Source organism: Beta vulgaris, chromosome 1, assembly GCF_026745355.1.
Source record: "Beta vulgaris subsp. vulgaris cultivar EL10 chromosome 1, EL10.2, whole genome shotgun sequence".
Taxonomy (NCBI): domain Eukaryota; kingdom Viridiplantae; phylum Streptophyta; class Magnoliopsida; order Caryophyllales; family Amaranthaceae; genus Beta; species Beta vulgaris.
The window spans coordinates 63,500,966-63,519,751 of record NC_079202.1 but is presented as its reverse complement, the minus strand read 5'-3'; the positions used below and the strand labels follow the sequence as shown (position 1 = coordinate 63,519,751).

General features: G+C 42.9%; 2 protein-coding genes across 2 annotated transcripts; both read left to right on the top strand.

The window, feature by feature from the left end:
* The first annotated feature begins 850 nt into the window (after nucleotides 1-850).
* On the top strand, nucleotides 851-18,375 carry LOC104890789 (protein-tyrosine-phosphatase PTP1). Its single transcript, XM_057395960.1, is given in 9 exon segments — nucleotides 851-1,154; nucleotides 1,952-2,060; nucleotides 2,943-2,968; nucleotides 2,971-3,006; nucleotides 4,019-4,156; nucleotides 16,481-16,615; nucleotides 17,462-17,610; nucleotides 17,802-17,943; nucleotides 18,133-18,375. Coding segments are annotated over 9 exon segments (978 nt in total). The 5' UTR covers nucleotides 851-995; the 3' UTR covers nucleotides 18,217-18,375.
* Nucleotides 6,983-9,273, top strand: LOC130589374 (uncharacterized). Its single transcript, XM_057395963.1, has 2 exons — nucleotides 6,983-8,309; nucleotides 8,401-9,273. The coding sequence occupies exons 1-2, from the start codon at nucleotides 8,154-8,156 to the stop codon at nucleotides 9,037-9,039; spliced, it is 795 nt and encodes a 264-aa protein (XP_057251946.1). The 5' UTR covers nucleotides 6,983-8,153; the 3' UTR covers nucleotides 9,040-9,273.
* Nucleotides 18,376-18,786: the final 411 nt, after the last annotated feature.

Here is an 18,786-nt window from a genome sequence, read left to right as displayed (position 1 = left end):
ATAAATGAGTATTATTTGTGAGATATAAAATATTTATTTGTTACATTTAAAATGAAACGGAAGAAACATATGAGTTGTGAACTCGGCCAGGGTTTTTGACGCATTTGCTTTGTTGAGACTTTTGTCAACGAGTCACGAAATCACGAGTAGGAATGGCAACGGGTCGGACTTGGACCGGATTATGCATAATCCGACTCCGACCCTACAGAAAGTCGGATTTTAAATCCGAGTCCGACTCCGAGATCTGACTTTGAAAATCCGAATCCGACCCGCCCTAAAATCCGAACACCCGACTCCGAGATCCGACCCGACTTAAAATCCGGACACCCGACTTAAAATCCGAATACCCGACTCCGAACCTGATCCGACTTATTTTTCTTCCGATTGTTTAATCATTTTTTTCTGTGGGAAAAGCCTATATAATACAACTGACTGAAAGTCGAAGTCAGATTATACATAAATAATACATTACATAAATAAGAAAAAAGGATTGATTGACTCAAAGTCGGAGTCGGATTCGGATGTCGGTTTATTTTATGAGATCCGACTCCGACCCTCCTCCGACTCGGAGTCGGATTTTTTAAACGGAGTCGGAGTCGGATTCCTTTTTTGTCGGAGTCAACTCGGATTTTTTCCTTCGAATCGGAACGGACTAGGGTCGGATTCGGATTGGATTGCCATCCCTACTCACGAGAGGTTCCTTTCACATGGCCAACGAATTAAAAGAAACATAGTATTATAAGTTTATAACGTAGAAAAGTTGGTAGGTCATAATAAGATAATAATAGATCAAAAAATAGTTTAAGAAAATTGCTTTAAGAAAACATACTTGATACTTCCAAGTTATTTTTTGCCAAACAGACCTAATCTTCCAACCTATAAATATGTCTTAACTCTTAAGTTGAGGAAGGGATATATGATATATTTTCCGATACTGATTATATCTCATATCTCTAACAGAGATTAAGGCTCTAGTAATCTTCTTGAGGTCAACTATGGCTGTTTCTTCTTCTCATTCCTCTGATTTTCCTGAAGACACCCCTCAGCTTTCTCTCTCCTCTGACCAGATGCAACATTGCCATCATGCTCTTGACTATCTTATCCTGAAACGTGAATCTTCCAATCTCATCCAACACGAGTTCGAGACTCTTGAGGTAGGGATTATCATGTTATGATTTATTACTTCTTATTGCGTTTTACAAGTTATGTTGTACACTTGCATCATACTCCCTCCATCTCGTTTTAAATTCAACAAATGGGTATTATTCTTATGATATAGAATATTTATTTGTTACATTTAAAACGAAACGGGGAAGTATATATGATTATTTTAATCCAGTCACAAAAAAGACAAATGTTGTTACTCCCTCTATCCCAAAAAGGTTGCTACATTTTGACAGTTGGCACTATTCACTTGGTAATTTTGACTGTCTTTTAGTTGATATACATAATAAAAAAATAGAGTCATGTTGGATCTTATTTGATTCGTCCTAATTTGTATTTTCCACATATATAATTTTTATATTTTTTTCATATATATATATGTAACTCAAGATAGTGGTGTTTGAAGTTGCATCTCGTAAACTATGAAAAAGCAAATGTAACAATATTTTTGGACAGACGGAGTATTAGTGTAGTATGGTATGTAAAAGGATAGAAGAGACTTTTCATAATCTTAAGTCTTGTATTGTAAACCCTATATATTAAACGTCAGAATTAACCTAATAAGGTTAACACAATTATCCTTCTACATACAATATTATTGTAATAGTTGTGTTTAAAAGAAACGGACGAAGTATAACATAATCGGTTCCTCTTACGTACATTTGTTGTTTATCAAAAAAAAAATATTTTGGTGTTGGTTATGTTACTCGAAACTTGTCTGACATCCGTGCTACCTTATGAAAGTTTTGTTATCATGGGATTTTAAGCTAGTTCTTCTTTGATGCAGGCAAAATCAATGAAAGAATCTGATGTAGAAAGACTCAAGACAACAATTTGTACAGTGGCTATTGATGATGTCAATTTGGACAAAAATCGGTACCCCAATGTCTTACCATGTAAATCCTAATCCAATTAGTTAATTTCTTTTTAAAATGTCTAATTTGGTGTCTGTTTTCCAATTTTTTTAAATGGAGTTAACCATTTCTATAGCGCATATCACAATCACATTTTGTAACTTTTTCGAGGAAAAGTCAAAATTTTCAAAATGCTCTTATTTGATGGTACAATTTCCAAAATACCTATAAATTTTTTCCAATGTTTTCAGGACAACTCTTCCCAATATTAAAATGTAATTGTGGATGCATTTTAGTAATATTCTTGACTCTTGGATTATAAGTCTGTAAAATTAATTAGAAAGATGGCCCACTAAACTGTCTAAACTTCTTATCCATAGTGAAGTAGCAACAAATAATCATCTATTATATATTAAAAGACGTGCGTAAATAAGAAACGGTGTCATGTGGCGGTGGCGCTCTTCCTGTGAGAGTTTTACTTCATGTAAAACATAACAATAAACAAAAATTTGAAATTTCATAGTAGGGTTTGATCCTAAGATCTCAAAAACATATACTAAAGTCTTAACCACTAAACCAAATAACATTCATTGTTATCACCTTAAATTATAATATCAATAAATGAAATTTTTTTTACTAGGATGTAGCCCGGGCATAATAACCAGTTGTTTTTTAAATTGAAGGTGAATGGAAAATGATGTGACAGACTCTTTTACAACAGTTATACTGATATATTGAATAAAGAATACAATCAACAGTTTTGATATATGCAACTCTAAGAGTTAACAATAAAAAAATTCCTATAATTATATAAATCTAAGAATTTATGATAAAATCACGTATAAATTAGTGTTACTAATAGTTAGTTTGTTGCTTAATATATCCACCCAGTTTTTATACCCTTTGACTTTTTTTCATATTCAGATGACAATAACAACAGAGTTATCCTCACACACCCAGGGATTACATCAATGCAAGTTTTGTAAAAGTAAGTGATGTGCCCTCTAAATTTAACTATCTAAAATAATCACGCGTACATTTGCTAGAAATTTGTTTCATTGCTTACGCTTTTTTGTTATCGACTTATCGTCTTCGTTTTAGATAGTATAGGATTTAGGAATGACTAAACTTAGGTTTATATACAACTTATATCATATGATTTGGAGACGTACGGGACTTAAAGGGACTCTTTAGTTTTCTGTTAACTAATATCATAGAACTCATACAATACAAATACTCCCTCCGTTTCACAATATAAGGCACGCACGGTATTCGAGGTTGAACTTTGACCGTTAATTACTCTCAATTTATGTTGACAAAAAATTTAAAAAATAATATTATTATAGTATTTTTCAAGACGAATCCAACGGTATAATTTTTATAATTTTTATTTAACGTATTTGAGAGATATTTGTGGTCAAAGCAAATTTTCGTAAAACACAAATGACTTATATTTTGAAACAGAGGGAGTATATACTAATATATTGAAAGTCGCTTTTAAGCAAGGAACTACGTCACGTAGCGCTATATCCCTGAAAGTGTTTACTGTCAAAGGATCAACTCAACCAAAAGCTTAAGCGGATGGTTAAGGCCCCACGAATAGATCTATACTCTATTACGTCCTCTCACGCAAAAGCCTTTGGGCAAGTGTGGATGCAGCACAGGCTTCCCTCATAAGTCATACCTGGTGCTAAATATTCCACTTAGAAAAGAGGGATTGGATGAGATTTGAACCCGTGACTTTTATGTCATGCTGACTCTGATACCATGTCAAAGGACAAACTCAAACAAAAGCTTAAGCGGATGGTTGAGGCCCCACGAATAGATTTATACTATATCATTTACTTCAGGTACGTAAACACTCATATAATTAAAAAAAAATAGAACATCGCTTAATCAACTTTGGCTTTTTGATTACCAATTTGGGATTGAGTTTCGTATTTGTTGGCCATAATGATTCGTATTCTCTGATTGACTTATAAATTTTATCTCAAATGTAGGCTCCTGCACAAAATGCTGCTCAGTTTATAGCCACACAAGGTCCATTGCCGCATACATTTGAAGATTTCTGGGAAATGGTGTTGCAGAATCGCTGCCCTGTGATTGTGATGCTAACACGGCTAGTTGACAATAACAAGGTACTTCACTATACAGGATACCAGGGAGCTTGTCTTGGCAACCAACTGTTTGAGTCTCTTAGGGGACTCAAACGGGGGTAATTTGGTCATTTTAAGCCTTGGAAATTTCACATGCGTGTTGTTTGGTACCAATGCTAGGTTAAATTGATACCATTGTTCGAAAATTTTGATACCAAAATAAGGTTGTTTGGTACCAATCCTGATAACAATGTGATATCAATACCAGGTTATAATGGTACCATTGTGTAACTTTTTGAATGTTTGAGTCTTTTTTGGACTCAAATAGTTGGTTACCAAGGCTTTCTCGGATACCAGGTTATAATGTTATATTAGTTGTGTAACCATATAAGCTGTCTCTGTGACTGAGAAAAGGCACTGACGGACTTCTCTTGAGCTCGAGTTTGATTGTTTTCTATAAGCTGTCTCTGTGATTCGAGTGCGACTATTGTTTGTTGAGCGATGCACATACTGCAATTTTATTTCCATCTCGTTAGAAATTTCTAGATACCGGTATTTAGTATCCAATATGATGAGAAACCTTAATTAGAGAGAAATCTTCAATCATAAAGTTGGACAAGTGCTGTCAATTATAAGCCCGTAAGTTTGTATAACAGTATAAAAATTTGTGGATTAGTGCTGGGAGCATGGGAACTGTAGGACATCAACGAAACAGAGAATTTCAGTGTTTGAGTTAAAGGCGTATGATAAAAGAATTTATGTGAGAAAATAAATAGTAGATCGTTACGTTTCCTGATTAGTCTACGACTCTAATATAATATACTTACCATAACTCTATTAGAGATTGTATGGTATACGTATAAGGAGAGTGGAAAAAATGTATCAGTTTAAGTTGTGTGTATATCGTAAAAGTATCTGTCAAGAGCAGGGTGTTTTTGAGTATGTTGTACCTTCCTCACATAGTCACGGGGATGGCAAAACTTTTTGCCTGGGCTAGTCTAAGCAAGCAAGTTTAACGCTTATCTGATATGGGCAAATACTTACTTTCTCGTATTCTTGGAAGATATTGTGTTTGGATGATTCTTCCATCATCCTCTCTTGGTTTTCTTTATTATCTTTATCCAGTCATATATGTGATGGTTGCTGTTCCGGTATGGGACAAATCACAGGGTTCTGAACCGGTATGTCCTTGTATTCAAGCCGGGTTGGATTCCTGCAAAATAGAATAAGTGAACTAGCCTCGGGGGTTGATCCGAGGAACCCCCTCCGATGCCTAAGTCAGTATCAGGTTTAAAGCCGGTAGCTCTTAAGTATATTGTATTGGGATTCGTGTACGTACCTTATGACTCATATCAACGGAGTATATATAGGGACTTGATTAAGCCCATCTCTTGGTTGGGCCCGGGAATCACGGGAGAGATTCCTAAGAATATTCCCTTAGGATATATTCTTATCTTTTACTGAAAGTATATCTTTTAGGCCCGTAGGCATTGCAGATGTAAAATGGACCTTAGCCCAGGCTCGTAAGCCCAATAGCTATTAGACCGGTATCAACTGAACCGGTATGGAACTTAGTCAGCCCCCATACAACTAGCCCCCAAGCCGGTATGTCTATCATAGACACATCCGGTTTAATAGGTTGCAAACCGTTATGGGAAATGCTGAGTTACTTTTAGCAAGAGAATGCGAATCGTTGTCAGGGAATTCCAACGGTCACCTCGAGCTGCGCACCTGCATTGAGAGCTCTTCGAAGAGTGATTGCTTCACAGCTGGGTACTACTAAAACACGTGGCATGATCATGTCGGGAAGACGAAGCGTCACTTAATCTCGACCGCGACTTTTTCTATAAATACCTCTTGCGAGACTTCCGCTTCTCACTTCTTGCAATCTCTCTCTTGTGATCGCGCTCATATCGGACTTTCTCTCTCAAAAATCCTTTCGCTTCCTTGACGGCATTTGTTTGATCTCTCATTCCGGCCTCACGCTACCAGTTGATTCCGGCATATTTTCTCTTCGCGTCTTTATTTCCAGGTATTTTATCGAAACTTTTTCCGATCTTTCATACCGTCTTATTTATAATGTCATCCAACTCTGAAAATTCTGATTCCCAAGACATATCTAAGTCTCCCTCTATTCTGAGTGAGAGTGATGCCGAGTCTGATAACACCTCCATTAGGTCCGTAGAGGTTACCACATCTCCCCGGGCTACTCCTACTTCTGAACATAGGGTAGATAGCCAAAATGGTTGTAGTACTTCCGGCAGACAAGATGTGGAGCCGGCCATTCATGCCTCCCCCTTAAAGATGGTACTGGGACAAGCCGGGGCTTTAGGCCAGTATGGAACCATGAGAGGTCTAGCTGAACATTCCCCCGAATTATTCCCTGCCGGCTCGTCTCCTGTCAGGCGCTCTACCTTTGAGGTGGGTGAGACATCCCATAGACCGGTTCCTAGGGAGATCCCGGCCTCTCCTGTCCACTCCGATGCTGTGGAGAGCGTGGAGAAATATGTAGCCGGGACGGATGAGGAATCTACTACCTTAGAAGCCGAGTCGGATTCTGACCAAGAGGACCCTCCCGAGATAATCCCTGAGGATTCTGATGAGGATGCCCTAGCAGAACTGTACATGCCTCCCAGTGATGAGGGCTGTGCTGGTAGTGTCCAATTAGATATCGGCTGGGCGAAGACCTGTCGGCAAAGCAAATTTCTGATTAAGGGTCCCCAATACTTCGCTTTTCCGGATGATTACACATTAGTACTTCCGGCTGAAGGGAGCCGTGTAACAGATTGCCCTTCCGGTCACGTGGCTATTTATGCCCACATGCTTGATTTTGGACTGCGATTTCCCTTGGATCCCTTCTCGTCAAGGTCTTCAAAGCCTGGAACATATGTTTGGCTCAGTTGACCCCTTTAGGATGGCGGAATTTAATGGCCTACGCCTGGGTTGTCCGTTATAAGGGTTTTCCGGAAACCTTGAACCTCTTCCGAAAGCTCCACTGGATTAAGGAAGATGGCTCCGCCAAGGGTAAAGGGGCCGGGAAGAAGAGGAAGTCCCGTGACGACGAGCTTGAGGGTCGTGGCGGATGGATGTCGATATACACGAAAGCAGGTAAGCTAACGGTTTACCCCAAACCTAGCTCCCTCAAGCTCTGGAGAGGCCGATTCTTCTGGGTGCGTGTTCCTGACGACTTTCCTTTAAGACGTCAATGGACTAAGCCCCGTTCTCGCATGGAACATATCAGGGATAGGGGTTTAACCCGCCGGGAACGTGTGGCCTTTGACTACTTTGCGTCGGACTCTATCCCGGCTTTGAGAGGCAAGAAGAGGGTACCGGTCCCCAAGTATTGGCTTCCCCATACCAACTATATTTTTACTAACCCGGCTTTGTCGGCCTTAGGTTTCTGCCGGGCTGACCCATACGGTGTGTTTTGTTTTTGCTTTTATTGCTATATTTCTGCTTTAATTTCTGTTTTCTGACCGTTATCTCGTCTTCTTTGTAGGCAAGGATTTCCTGATCCGTGAAGCCCTTCACGTCGACAGATCCTACCGGCCATTAAGCAATATGCCTCCTAAACCTGCAAGCAAGTACGTCCCCATACAAATGCCGGCTGGTGGCGGTCGTGGAGGCCGCGGCGGTCGAGGATCCGGCCGGAAGTCCGGTGCCGAGGACGACGTCAGGGATACTATCCCCTGCAGCGTCGTCAGGCGGAGGTCTTAGCCCGGAAAAGGAAACCGGAACAGACCTCTGTGGCCGAGCCGGCGGCCAAAAGGGTGGCCTCAAAGACCGGCAAGGATAAGGAGGCTCCTGCTCCTAACGCTCCTCCTCTTCTTTCCGGTCGTGTGGCCGAGGTGGGCACCTCCTCTTTGAGGCCCAAGATATATAAACAGCTTACTCTACCGGACATGGTTCCCGGTCTTGAGCCCTTCGCCAAGCCCAGAAAGCAAGGCTATCTGGAGCGAGATCGGATGGAGATGCCGGATCTCTTGAAGAGGCGCTGGGCTCTTCTCCGGTGAAGAACGGCGAGAAGTTCGATCCAAAGATGACCGTTTTGGACGACGAATCGCTGCTCTTGGACCGTCCTCTTGAGGGCGGGAACCTGGGGTATCGTATTTTGAAAGCTACACAGCTTAAATACGATATTCCGGTGGACGAGGTTTATACGCTTGCCGCCTCGCATGCGCATAACTTGGCCCTGGTAAGACTAACAAACTTTATCCTTTCTCTTGCAAGTTTCCTATCGATCTATTTGTTGTCTTGACTCCTTTGTTTCTTTGCGCCTTTTGCAGTCTGCCCAGTCCGGTAAGGAGCTCTGCGACTTCTATCGGTACTTTCAGACTTCTTACTTCAACGAAGTTAAGGTGAGTAAGGAGCTGAAAGGTAGGATGGCCGTTAAGGAGCAAGAGCTGCTTGCGGCAATTACCGAGAAGAATGACGCGCTGGCCGCGGAGAGCAAGGCCGATGCCGCCCTTACTAAGGCGGTGGAAGATCACTCCCTTGTTCTGTTTAACAAGGATGAGGAGATTAGGCTTCTCCGGGAGCAAATTGCTGAGGCCAGAGAGCTGGAGCGCGCCACCGTTAAGGAGTACCAGAAGGGTATGGACTTCGTGAGCCGTTTACTCAACCGGTATAACGGTGGCTGGTCTGCGGCGATGAGATGCGTTCGTCACACCTTCCCGGAGCTTGACTGGTCCAAGATCGAGGAGGCGCATACCAACCTCGTCCATGGCCTACCAGTTGAGGGTGAGGACCTGGATCCCGGTGTGACTGAAGCTGATATTGCCAATGCCGACCCCAGGATTGAGTTTGAGGAGGAGCAGGAGGCCGCCAACGATGTCGCTGACACTCCCAACCCTGATGCCGATCCTACTGTGGAGGAGACGGTGGTTGTCGTTGACGGCTCTGAGGGGGAAGAGCAGACCAAGTAGACTCTCAGCCTTCCGCCCTGCCCTTCTTGTATTGGGTAACTTTGTGGGTGGTGTGCTTTATGCGACCATACCGTATTTTTCCTTGGGCAGCCAAACTATCTCTACCGTTCTGTAAATCCGTTCGCTGTGATCGGCCTTTTGCTTTTGTTTTGGCGGTCATACCGCATGTGGTTGACTGCTTAGCTTTAGGGCTGTAATTTTTCATTGATTAATGAAGTATAGCTTTTTGATGGACTTTCATGTCGTCTTTTATTCTACACTATGTTTATTGTGGTTATTGACCGATTTCCATCTTATTGGCGGTTTTAATGCTTAGGGTCATTGACTGATTACCCAACAGTGCTTAACTTGTTTTATACCGGCAGATTCACGAAGGTCATTAACCGGTTTCACACTATTGATTAATTCAGCAGATCCACTAAGGTCATTGACTGATTAATCAATACTGTTTAATTTATTTTATACCGGCAGATCCACGAAGGTCATTGACCGGTTTCACACTATTGATTAATTCAGCAGATCCACAAGGTCATTGACTGATTAATCAATACTGTTTAATTTATTTTATACCGGCAGATCACGAAGGTCATTGACCGGTTTCACACTATTGATTAATTCAGCAGATCCACGAAGGTCATTGACTGATTAATCAATACTGTTTAATTTATTTTATACCGGCAGATCCACGAAGGTCATTGACCGGTTTCACACTATTGATTAATTCAGCAGATCCACGAAGGTCATTGACTGATTAATCAATACTGTTTAATTTATTTTATACCGGCAGATCCACGAAGGTCATTGACCGGTTTCACACTATTGATTAATTCAGCAGATCCACGAAGGTCATTGACTGATTAATCAATACTGTTTAATTTATTTTATACCGGCCGATCCACGAAGGTCATTGACCGGTTTCACACTATTGATTAATTCAGCAGATCCACGAAGGTCATTGACTGATTAATCAATACTGTTTAATTTATTTTATACCGGCAGATCCACGAAGGTCATTGACCGGTTTCACACTATTGATTAATTCAGCAGATCCACGAAGGTCATTGACTGATTAATCAATACTGTTTAATTTATTTTATACCGGCAGATCCACGAAGGTCATTGACCGGTTTCACACTATTGATTAATTCAGCAGATCCACGAAGGTCATTGACTGATTAATCAATAATGTTTAATAGGATGGGGCAGCATTGACTGGTGTGTTGAAGATGCTCATTTTATTAAAATAAAACGGCTCTTCCCGGTTGTGCCGGAATTATTGCCTACATACTAGCTGATAAATCTGTTCGGCTTCTAGAGCCTGATTATTCACTCCTACTGGCAACATTGCCCATTTTCTAACTAAACATAGTATTTCTTAAGGACACTGGCGTTCCAACTATTTTTCAACAGCTTGCCTGCCATGTCTTCGAGCCGATATGACCCTGGTACTATCTCTTCTTTGACCAAGTAAGGTCCTTCCCAATTGGCCGTAAGCTTTCCGTCCACGTGGGCTTTTCCTGTTGCTGCCGTCCTTCGGAGGACGAGGTCTCCTTTGGAGATCGGACGGCTTCTTACTCTTTTATTGTAGGCTTTACTTATCCGGTCTTTGTATGCTGCCGACTTCAGCTCTGCAGCCAATCTGATCTCTTGTAAGAGGTCTAAGTCCTCCTTATGTATCTGCTCGTTCAAAACGGGTTCATAGTTCAGAATCCGCCAGTTGGGTAGCCCTACTTCCACCGGGAGTACCGCCTCTGCCCCGAAAGCTAGTCTGAACGGTGTCTCTCCGGTGGCCTCCTTTTCGGTGGTCCTGTTGGACCACAGTACTGCCGGTACCATGTCGGCCCATGCCCCCTTCAGTTCATCCAACCTTTTCTTCAGAGCATTGAGGATTTGCTTGTTAGCGGCTTCCGCTTGACCGTTGCTTTGTGGGTGGCAGACTGAAGAGTAAGCAAACTTGATGCTGTAAGGACGCAAGAAGTCGCGTATCGGGCCGCAATCGAATTGGACGCCATGATCCATTACTATTCCCATTGGGATGCCAAACCTAGTGATGATGTTCTGCCAGATGAACTTCTTTACCTGATTAGCCGTTATTTTTGCCGTTGGCTCTGCCTCTATCCATTTCGTGAAGTAGTCAATACCCACTATCAGAAATTTTCTTCCCCCTGATGCCGGCGTAAAGGGCCCTATAATGTCCATCCCCCACTGTGCGAAAGGGATTGGATTTAAAATCGGCTGGAGATCATTTGCTGGCTGGTTGATCACTGGCGCGAACCTTTGACACTTGTCGCACTTTTTTACGTAGGTTTGGGCGTCCGTCAGCATTGTAGGCCAGTAAAATCCTGCTCGTAGCGCTTTTAGTGCTAACGTTTTTCCACCGATATGGTTCCCGCATATCCCTTCATGAATTTCCTCAATTATTTTCGTCGCTTCGTAGGCCGTGACGCACCTTAGTAAAGGTAGGGAGAACCCCTTCTTGTACAACTGTCCTTGAAAGATGCAATACCAGACAGAATCCCTTCTCATCTTTTGTGCCGCCATCTTATCTTCCGGGAGTTCTCCTGTTAGCTTATATGCCAGTATACCCTCATACCATTCTGGTTCGGCAGCGATTGTGTTAACGGATGCCGGGATGACTTCGATACTTCTTTCTACCAACGTCTCCACCCTGACACTCCTTTTCTTGTCGCTTAGACTGGAGCTTGCCAGTTTTGATAAGGCGTCCGCCGCCATGTTCTCCGCTCTTGGGACCAATTGCACCTCGAAGCTTTGCAGTCCCTTTACCATGTTCTTTACCAGTTGTAGGTATTTCTGCATTACCGGTTCCCGGGCCTCATATGTTCCCTCAATTTGGCTTGAGATTAACTGTGAGTCCGTTATCATGATCACGTTTCTTGCTCCAGCCGCAATGCTCAGACCTAGTCCGGCCAGGGCTGCTTCGTATTCAGCTTCATTGTTGGAGGCCTTAAACCCGAAGCGGATGGCATGTTCGAAGATTTCCCCTTCCGGAGATGTCATGACCACTCCGGCTCCGGCTCCACTCTGGGCTGCTGATCCATCCACCTCAACTTTCCACCTGCCGGCGGATTCTGCGGGTTCAGAGTAAGTTGTCTCTACTATGAAGTCTGCCAAAGCTTGGGCTTTGATCGCGGTACGCGGCCGGTATTCTATGTCGAACTCCGACAGCTCAATTGCCCACTTCAATAATCTCCCTGTGGTGTCTAGCTTGTGGAGGGCTTTTTCTAAAGGCTGATTTGTGAGGACTTGGACAGTGTGGGAGTCAAAGTATGGCCTCAGCTTTCGAGCTGCAATTAAGACGGCATAGGCCATTTTTTCCAGCAGTTCATACCTCTGTTCTGCCCCGGCAAGTACATGACTGACGAAGTATATGGGGCTTTGCTGTCCTTCCCGGTTCACCAGTAATACCGCCGCGACCGTCTTCTCGGTTACCGACACATATAGCTGTAGCTTTTCCCCCAATTCTGGCCGGGTTATGGTGGGCAGGCGTTGGAAGTGCTCCTTTACTTTTTCGAAGGCTTGCTTCTGCTCTTCTCCCCATTCAAACTTCTTATTTCCCCGGAGAATCTTGAAAAACGGCAAGGCCTTCTCTGCTGATTTGGAAACGAACCTTGTTAGGGCCGCCATCCTCCCTGTCAGCTTTTGAATATCCCGGATGCTTTTTGGCTCCGGGAGGTCACTGATGGCTTTAATTTTATCCGGATTGGCATCTATCCCCCTTTCGCTTACCATGAAGCCGAGGAACTTGCCGGATCGTACTCCAAACACGCATTTTTTTGGGTTTAACTTCATTTGGTGTTGCCGGAGTGTTTCGAATGTTTCTTTTAGGTCAACTATGTGATCCTCTTCAGTTAAGCTCTTTACTATACTGTCATCCACATACACTTCTACATTTCTGCCTTTTTGGTGTTCGAAGATCTTGTCTACCAGCTTTTGATAGGTAGCACCGGCATTTTTGAGCCCGAACGGCATTGCTTTGTATGCGTAAACCCCCGCATCTGTAATGAAGGCCGCTTTATTTCTGTCGGACTCGAGCAAACTTATCTGGTGATACCTGAAAAAGCATCCATGAAACTCAACAAGGCATGGCCGCTAGTTGAGTCTACTAGCTGGTCAATTCTCGGCAGGGGGTAGCAGTCCTTTGGGCAAGCTTTGTTGAGGTCCGTGAAGTCTACACACATGCGCCATGTCCCGTTGGATTTTTTCACCATTACCACATTTGCCAACCACTCTGGGTAGTCGCAAGGTTCGATAAAGTCTGCTGCCAGCAACTTATCTACTTCCACCTTAATAGCCGCGTTCTTTTCTGCTGAGAAGTTTCGCTTCTTTTGTTTTACCGGCCTCACCTCCTCGTTCACATTCAGGCGATGCACCATGAAATCGGGTCAATGCCCGGCATTTCGTCTGCCGAGAAAGCGAAAATGTCGGCATGCCCCCTCAACAGGGAAATTAAGTTGACTTTCACTTCTTCACCCAAGTCAGATCCGATTTTCACTGTTCTGTCAGGTCTGTCTTCCTCCAAACTTATTTCTTCTGTTTCACCCGCAGGGCTAGGCCTTGGTTGATCTGCCGGCCTTCCCTCGAAATTTTCCATGGACAGGTCCTTCCTAGCCTTATTTTCTAATCTTCTCCGTTTTCTTTCCGACGGCGGCGTGTCGGCTGGCCTTTTATGATCAGAGTGTTTTAGTGCGGTAAGGTAGCATGCCCTTGCCGACTCTTGTTGTGCCTCTGATTTTCTCCGGGTTACCGTCGTTAGAGGTGTAGATCATGGTAAGTGATATGTTGAGACCACAGCCTGGCGTCATGAATTAGCGGCCTCCCAATGATGGCATTATATGCCGCCGGGACGTCTACAACCAGAAATTCCACCATGAGATCTTTGACCGGGACCCTTCTCCTATCTTGACCGCAACTTTACCGTCCCTTCTGGGATGACAGATGCTCCTGTGAAGCCGATAACTGGGTAAGAGACTGGTTTCAGACATGTTTCGTCAAATCCCATCTTTTCAAATGTCTCTTTGTAGAGGATATTGGCGGAGCTTCCTCCGTCCACTAGAACCGGTGAACCATCGCATTGGAAATTTGCAGAGATACTACCAAAGGGTCGTCATGGGGTAGACGATTCCTTTGCGTCCTCTGAGGTAAATGCTACAGACGGCATAGATGGGGGTGTGGCCACGTTTCTGGCATTGTTATAGTTCACCTGGTGACGGACCTCCTTGAGGCTGGCTTTCGCCCCGTGATACTACCGCCTCTAGTTGGTCCTCCGCTGATGGTATGGATCTCAGTGATCCTGTCCTTTACCGGCCTTCTACGCCGTTGTCGTCCTCTCTTGGAGGAGTTTTACGTCGTTCCTTGACAGGTACTGGGTAAAGTACCTCGCCTAACGAGGTCTTCAATCCCGTCCTTAAGGTCCTTACAATCATCTGTTTTGTGGCCGTAATCATCATGAAACTCACACCACTTGGACTTATCCCTGCCTTTATAGTACATTTTTTCGGTGCTGCCACTTATTGTCCTGCTATGAAGTTCAAAAATTCGGGCTCGAGATATCGTTAGTGGAGTATAATTGTGTATTTGTCTGGCCTCCCTTCGAACCCCTTTTTCACGAGTTGCTTTCCTCTTTTCTGCCAGTTGACTCGATTTTTTGTCCTCCGGTATTTGTCATCCCGGCGTCCTTATCTTTGTCTTTTTCTTATCTTTTTCTATGGCCACTGGCCTCTTTGCATTAGCTGCTTGTCAAATTCTTCCCCCGATGAAGTCATTAGCCTTCCCAGGACTTCTGTGAGGATGTCATCTTTTTTCTGCCGAGATAACTGCGAAAGGGGTACCTTCTTTCAACCCCGTCATTAAGGCCAAACGGCTACCTCCTGCTGTAGCGTAGGAATAGTGACGGCTTCGGCATTGAAACGCCCGACATATCTCTCAAGCTTTCGCCTCCCCCTGTTTAATAGACATTAACTCACCGGTTGTTCGTTCACGACGCTTATTGCTAACAAAATGCGTCACGAACATGGATGTCAGCTGTCGGAAGTCAAACACAGTTGCCGGTGGAATGCTTTTGAACCAGGTCTGCCTAATCCGGTTAAGGTGGATGGGAACACCTTACACCATACTGAATTGTATCAGTGTATAACATCATATGGCCCTCATAAGCCGATAGGTGTCCTCTGGGTCCGTCTTACCGTCATACTTGCATGTCGGCATTTTCAGTTTTTCCATGGGCTCTTGCAGGATTGCCGTGGAAAAGGGGGAATTCCGTAATGACACTTGCGCTCTACGCCGATATCACTCGGCTTCTCGGCTGGGAGGAATCGCTGCTGAACTCGTATCCTGCGCCTCCTCCTCTTCTTCCTCCTCATTCCCCACCTGCTCTGTGGGGGTCTTCGAATATGCCACCTGATCCTGGTCATGTCGGTCTCGCTCACCTTGGCGGCCCGTCCATGGTGTACGAAGTTTTCTCACCGGACTGTGGGCTCTGCTCAAGGGTCGCTTTGGCCGGGGACCGGTCGGTGGAGTTCCGTTAGCCATTGCCTGGAATACCTCTGCCGCGCTTCTCAGCTGTTCTGGGGTGAACATATGCTGCAGGGTATGGAAGATGTCTTCCTGGGGGTCTCAGGGTTTGTTTGGTCGTACCAGCAGGGGCCGACTCGTCTTAGCGGCCGGTAAGGGAGTGTGTACCCCGGGGTGCTTTGTCCACGGGGACATTGTTTTCGTCGTCTCCGGCATCCCTAATGGTTGCTTAGGATCCATGAGGGTTGTTTGGATGCAGGGATGGCTTAGACTACAAGGTATTGTTCGCCCTCCTTCTAGCGCCAATTGTTCCGGTATGGGACAAATCAAGGGTTCTGAACCGGTAAGTCCTTGTATTCAAGCCGGGTTGGATTCCTGCAAAATAGAATAAGTGAACTAGCCTCGGGGGTTGATCCGAGGAACGCCCCTCCGATGCCTAAGTCAGTATAGGTTTAAAGCCGGTAGCTCTTAAGTATATTGTATTGGGATTCGTGTACGTACCTTATGACTCAGATCAACGGAGTATATATAGGGACTTGATTAAGCCCATCTCTTGTTGGGCCCGGAATCACGGGAGAGATTCCAAGAATATTCCCTTAGGATATATTCTTATCTTTTACTGAAAGTATATCTTTTAGGCCCGTAGGCATTGCAGATGTAAAATGGACCTTAGCCCAGGCTCGTAAGCCCAATAGCTATTAGACCGGTATCAACTGAACCGGTATGGAACTTAGTCAGCCCCCATACAGTTGCCTATATATTCTTCAACTTTTATATTAAAACTAGACCGTTTTTTTTAATAATTTTTGCAAATGGGAAAGGTGTTGTAAAACCTCGCCACTTGATTACTTCCGATATTTTATCTTTGCGCTAATAATCTATGTGTGCATAAAATGGAAATGACATGCAGACATTGAAATGCGGTGATTATTTTCAAGCCGAAGATGGACCTCGGGAATTTGGCAACATATCTGTTGTCACGAAATGGATAAAGACGACTGGGAGCTCTTTAGTATTGCGCCATCTCGAAGTTACTAAGGCAGAGGTAAGGTCATTACATGTGTAATCATTCAAGTATTGTCTTGGCAAAAGATTATGGATTTATGTGGGAAAAGTTTTATTTTTTAAGCTTCAAAGTTCAAACTATAATTTGAAAGTTAGTAAATACATAACCATAATGCTATAAATTTTTATACTTCCTCTATTTCAAAATAGATACTACATTGTTGACTTTTCCACTATTCATGAATGAGGTTTGACCATGCATTATTTACTATTAGGTAAAATCAAATGTTATAATGTAATATGTTGTTGAATTTGTCTTAATGTATATTTTCAGAAAATCAAAATTTTATACTTTACTCTAATACATAATTAAAGATATTAGTAGTCAAAGTAGTGCCTCGACAAGCGTTTTAGTCAACAATGTACCATCTATTTTGAAACGGAGGAAGTATGTATATTCTAGACAACTTATCTATTAGATTTCTACATAGGCAGCTAAGACTATGTACAGGGTGAGCAACTGCACAGTGCTCCCGAAATATAAGAGCTCAATTCTATTAGTGATCTGCCTAAAGGAAAAAAAAAAGAAGAAAGTAAACCTAAATTTAATTATAAATATAAAGAGAGTAATTTCTATTTGGTGTTTTTTCTTCTCCTCTTATTCTCCAAAAATTCCCATTTATAACTCTTCCATCTCTTTCATTCACCAAAAAAAAATATTAATTTTTATAATTTATTTTAGCACAACACCCCTAATTTTATGAGACGGCCATGGAATTTTGTTTAGCCATTTCGGGGGTCGTCCCCGGTCCCCCTTCACGCTTCAATCCGCGCGATGCGACGGTGCTTCACTATATCGTGCTCACGTATGTTATAAATCTTGCAGTCAGAAGAAGCACCACTGTCTGTTTTGCATATTCAGTATCCTGAGTGGCCAGATCATGGTGTTCCCAAGGACTCATTAGCTGTTCGAGAGATTGTGAGTAGAACTTATCATCTGCCACCTGATGTAGGCCCTATAGTGGTGCACTGCAGGTATACTTCATGCTCATGTCCTATATTCTTGTCAGTGGATTAATAACAAAGTTGCACGGACACGGGACACTGACACGAACACGGGGACACGAGGACACGGGGAAACGCAAATTCTAAAAGTGAGAGTGTCCGTGCATCATAGATTAATAATCGATCATTGACCTCTTACACTTCCCATTTTTTTTCCTTAGTGCTGGAATTGGCCGTACGGGAACATACTGCATCATTCATGACTCAATCCAAAGAATTCTTGCAGGAGATATGTCTGCGTTAGATTTTGCAAATACTGTTCATGTTTTTAGATCTCAGAGAGTTGGAATGGTTCAAACACTGGTACCATCTCTCTCTTTCTATATATATCCTATCTTTGGTTAGAGGGTGGGGGTATAGTCCCTTTGAGGCTGGCGATTCTTAAAAAAATTGATGAAAATCTCTGCTTTTATATAACTGCTGTAATTTCTGTTCTCTCTCTGTATTAGAAACTTACTAACATGTTTATTTATGATTGCATCATTTATCTAGGATCAATACTACTTCTGCTACAAGACTGTTGTTGATGAACTGGAGGAACTCATATCAAGATACAATCCTGAGAAAAGTGCTTGATGGCATATATCCGGATTTTGCAGACTGGTTCAGGCCTCGGGGGTAAAAGAAGAGCAGTAATGTAAAACCTACTGCTGATTGTACAAGTGTGAAGAATAATGGTGTTAACCTGATTAGGTTAACTCTGAAATTTTATATATATATACAGTGTTTACTATACAGGCTTACGACTAGTAAAAGTAAATATTATCCTTTTACATACAATGTGAAATAACGGATAGATTATAACGATGCTTAGTAAACAAGTCAGTAGATAGACCCTTAGTAAAAATATCAGCAACCTGAGACTGAGTAGGAACATGTCGAACAATAAGAAAAAATCATCAACAAACACAACCTAATAACGAAATAATTAATTAGACAAAACAGGAGATTGCCACAAATCACTGTGAATTTTATATAAAGGATATAGAGAAACATGTTCAACTGGTTCAAAATTCCTAGCTTACAACCAACCAGAGGCGCATGCCAAACAGCACCAGACTCCTTAGTAGCAAGGAAAGCAGGAACGGAAGTCTCAGGAGGGAGAATAGTATCCGAATTGGGTAGACACCTGCTTACTGGATTCCC

Bases quoted from the DNA above. Each gene is read 5' to 3' on its own strand.
- LOC130589374 (XM_057395963.1), top strand. From the start codon at position 8,154: ATGACCGTTTTGGACGACGAATCGCTGCTCTTGGACCGTCCTCTTGAG. The intron at 8,310-8,400 runs GTAAGACTAACA...CGCCTTTTGCAG, and splicing joins ATGCGCATAACTTGGCCCTG to TCTGCCCAGTCCGGTAAGGA.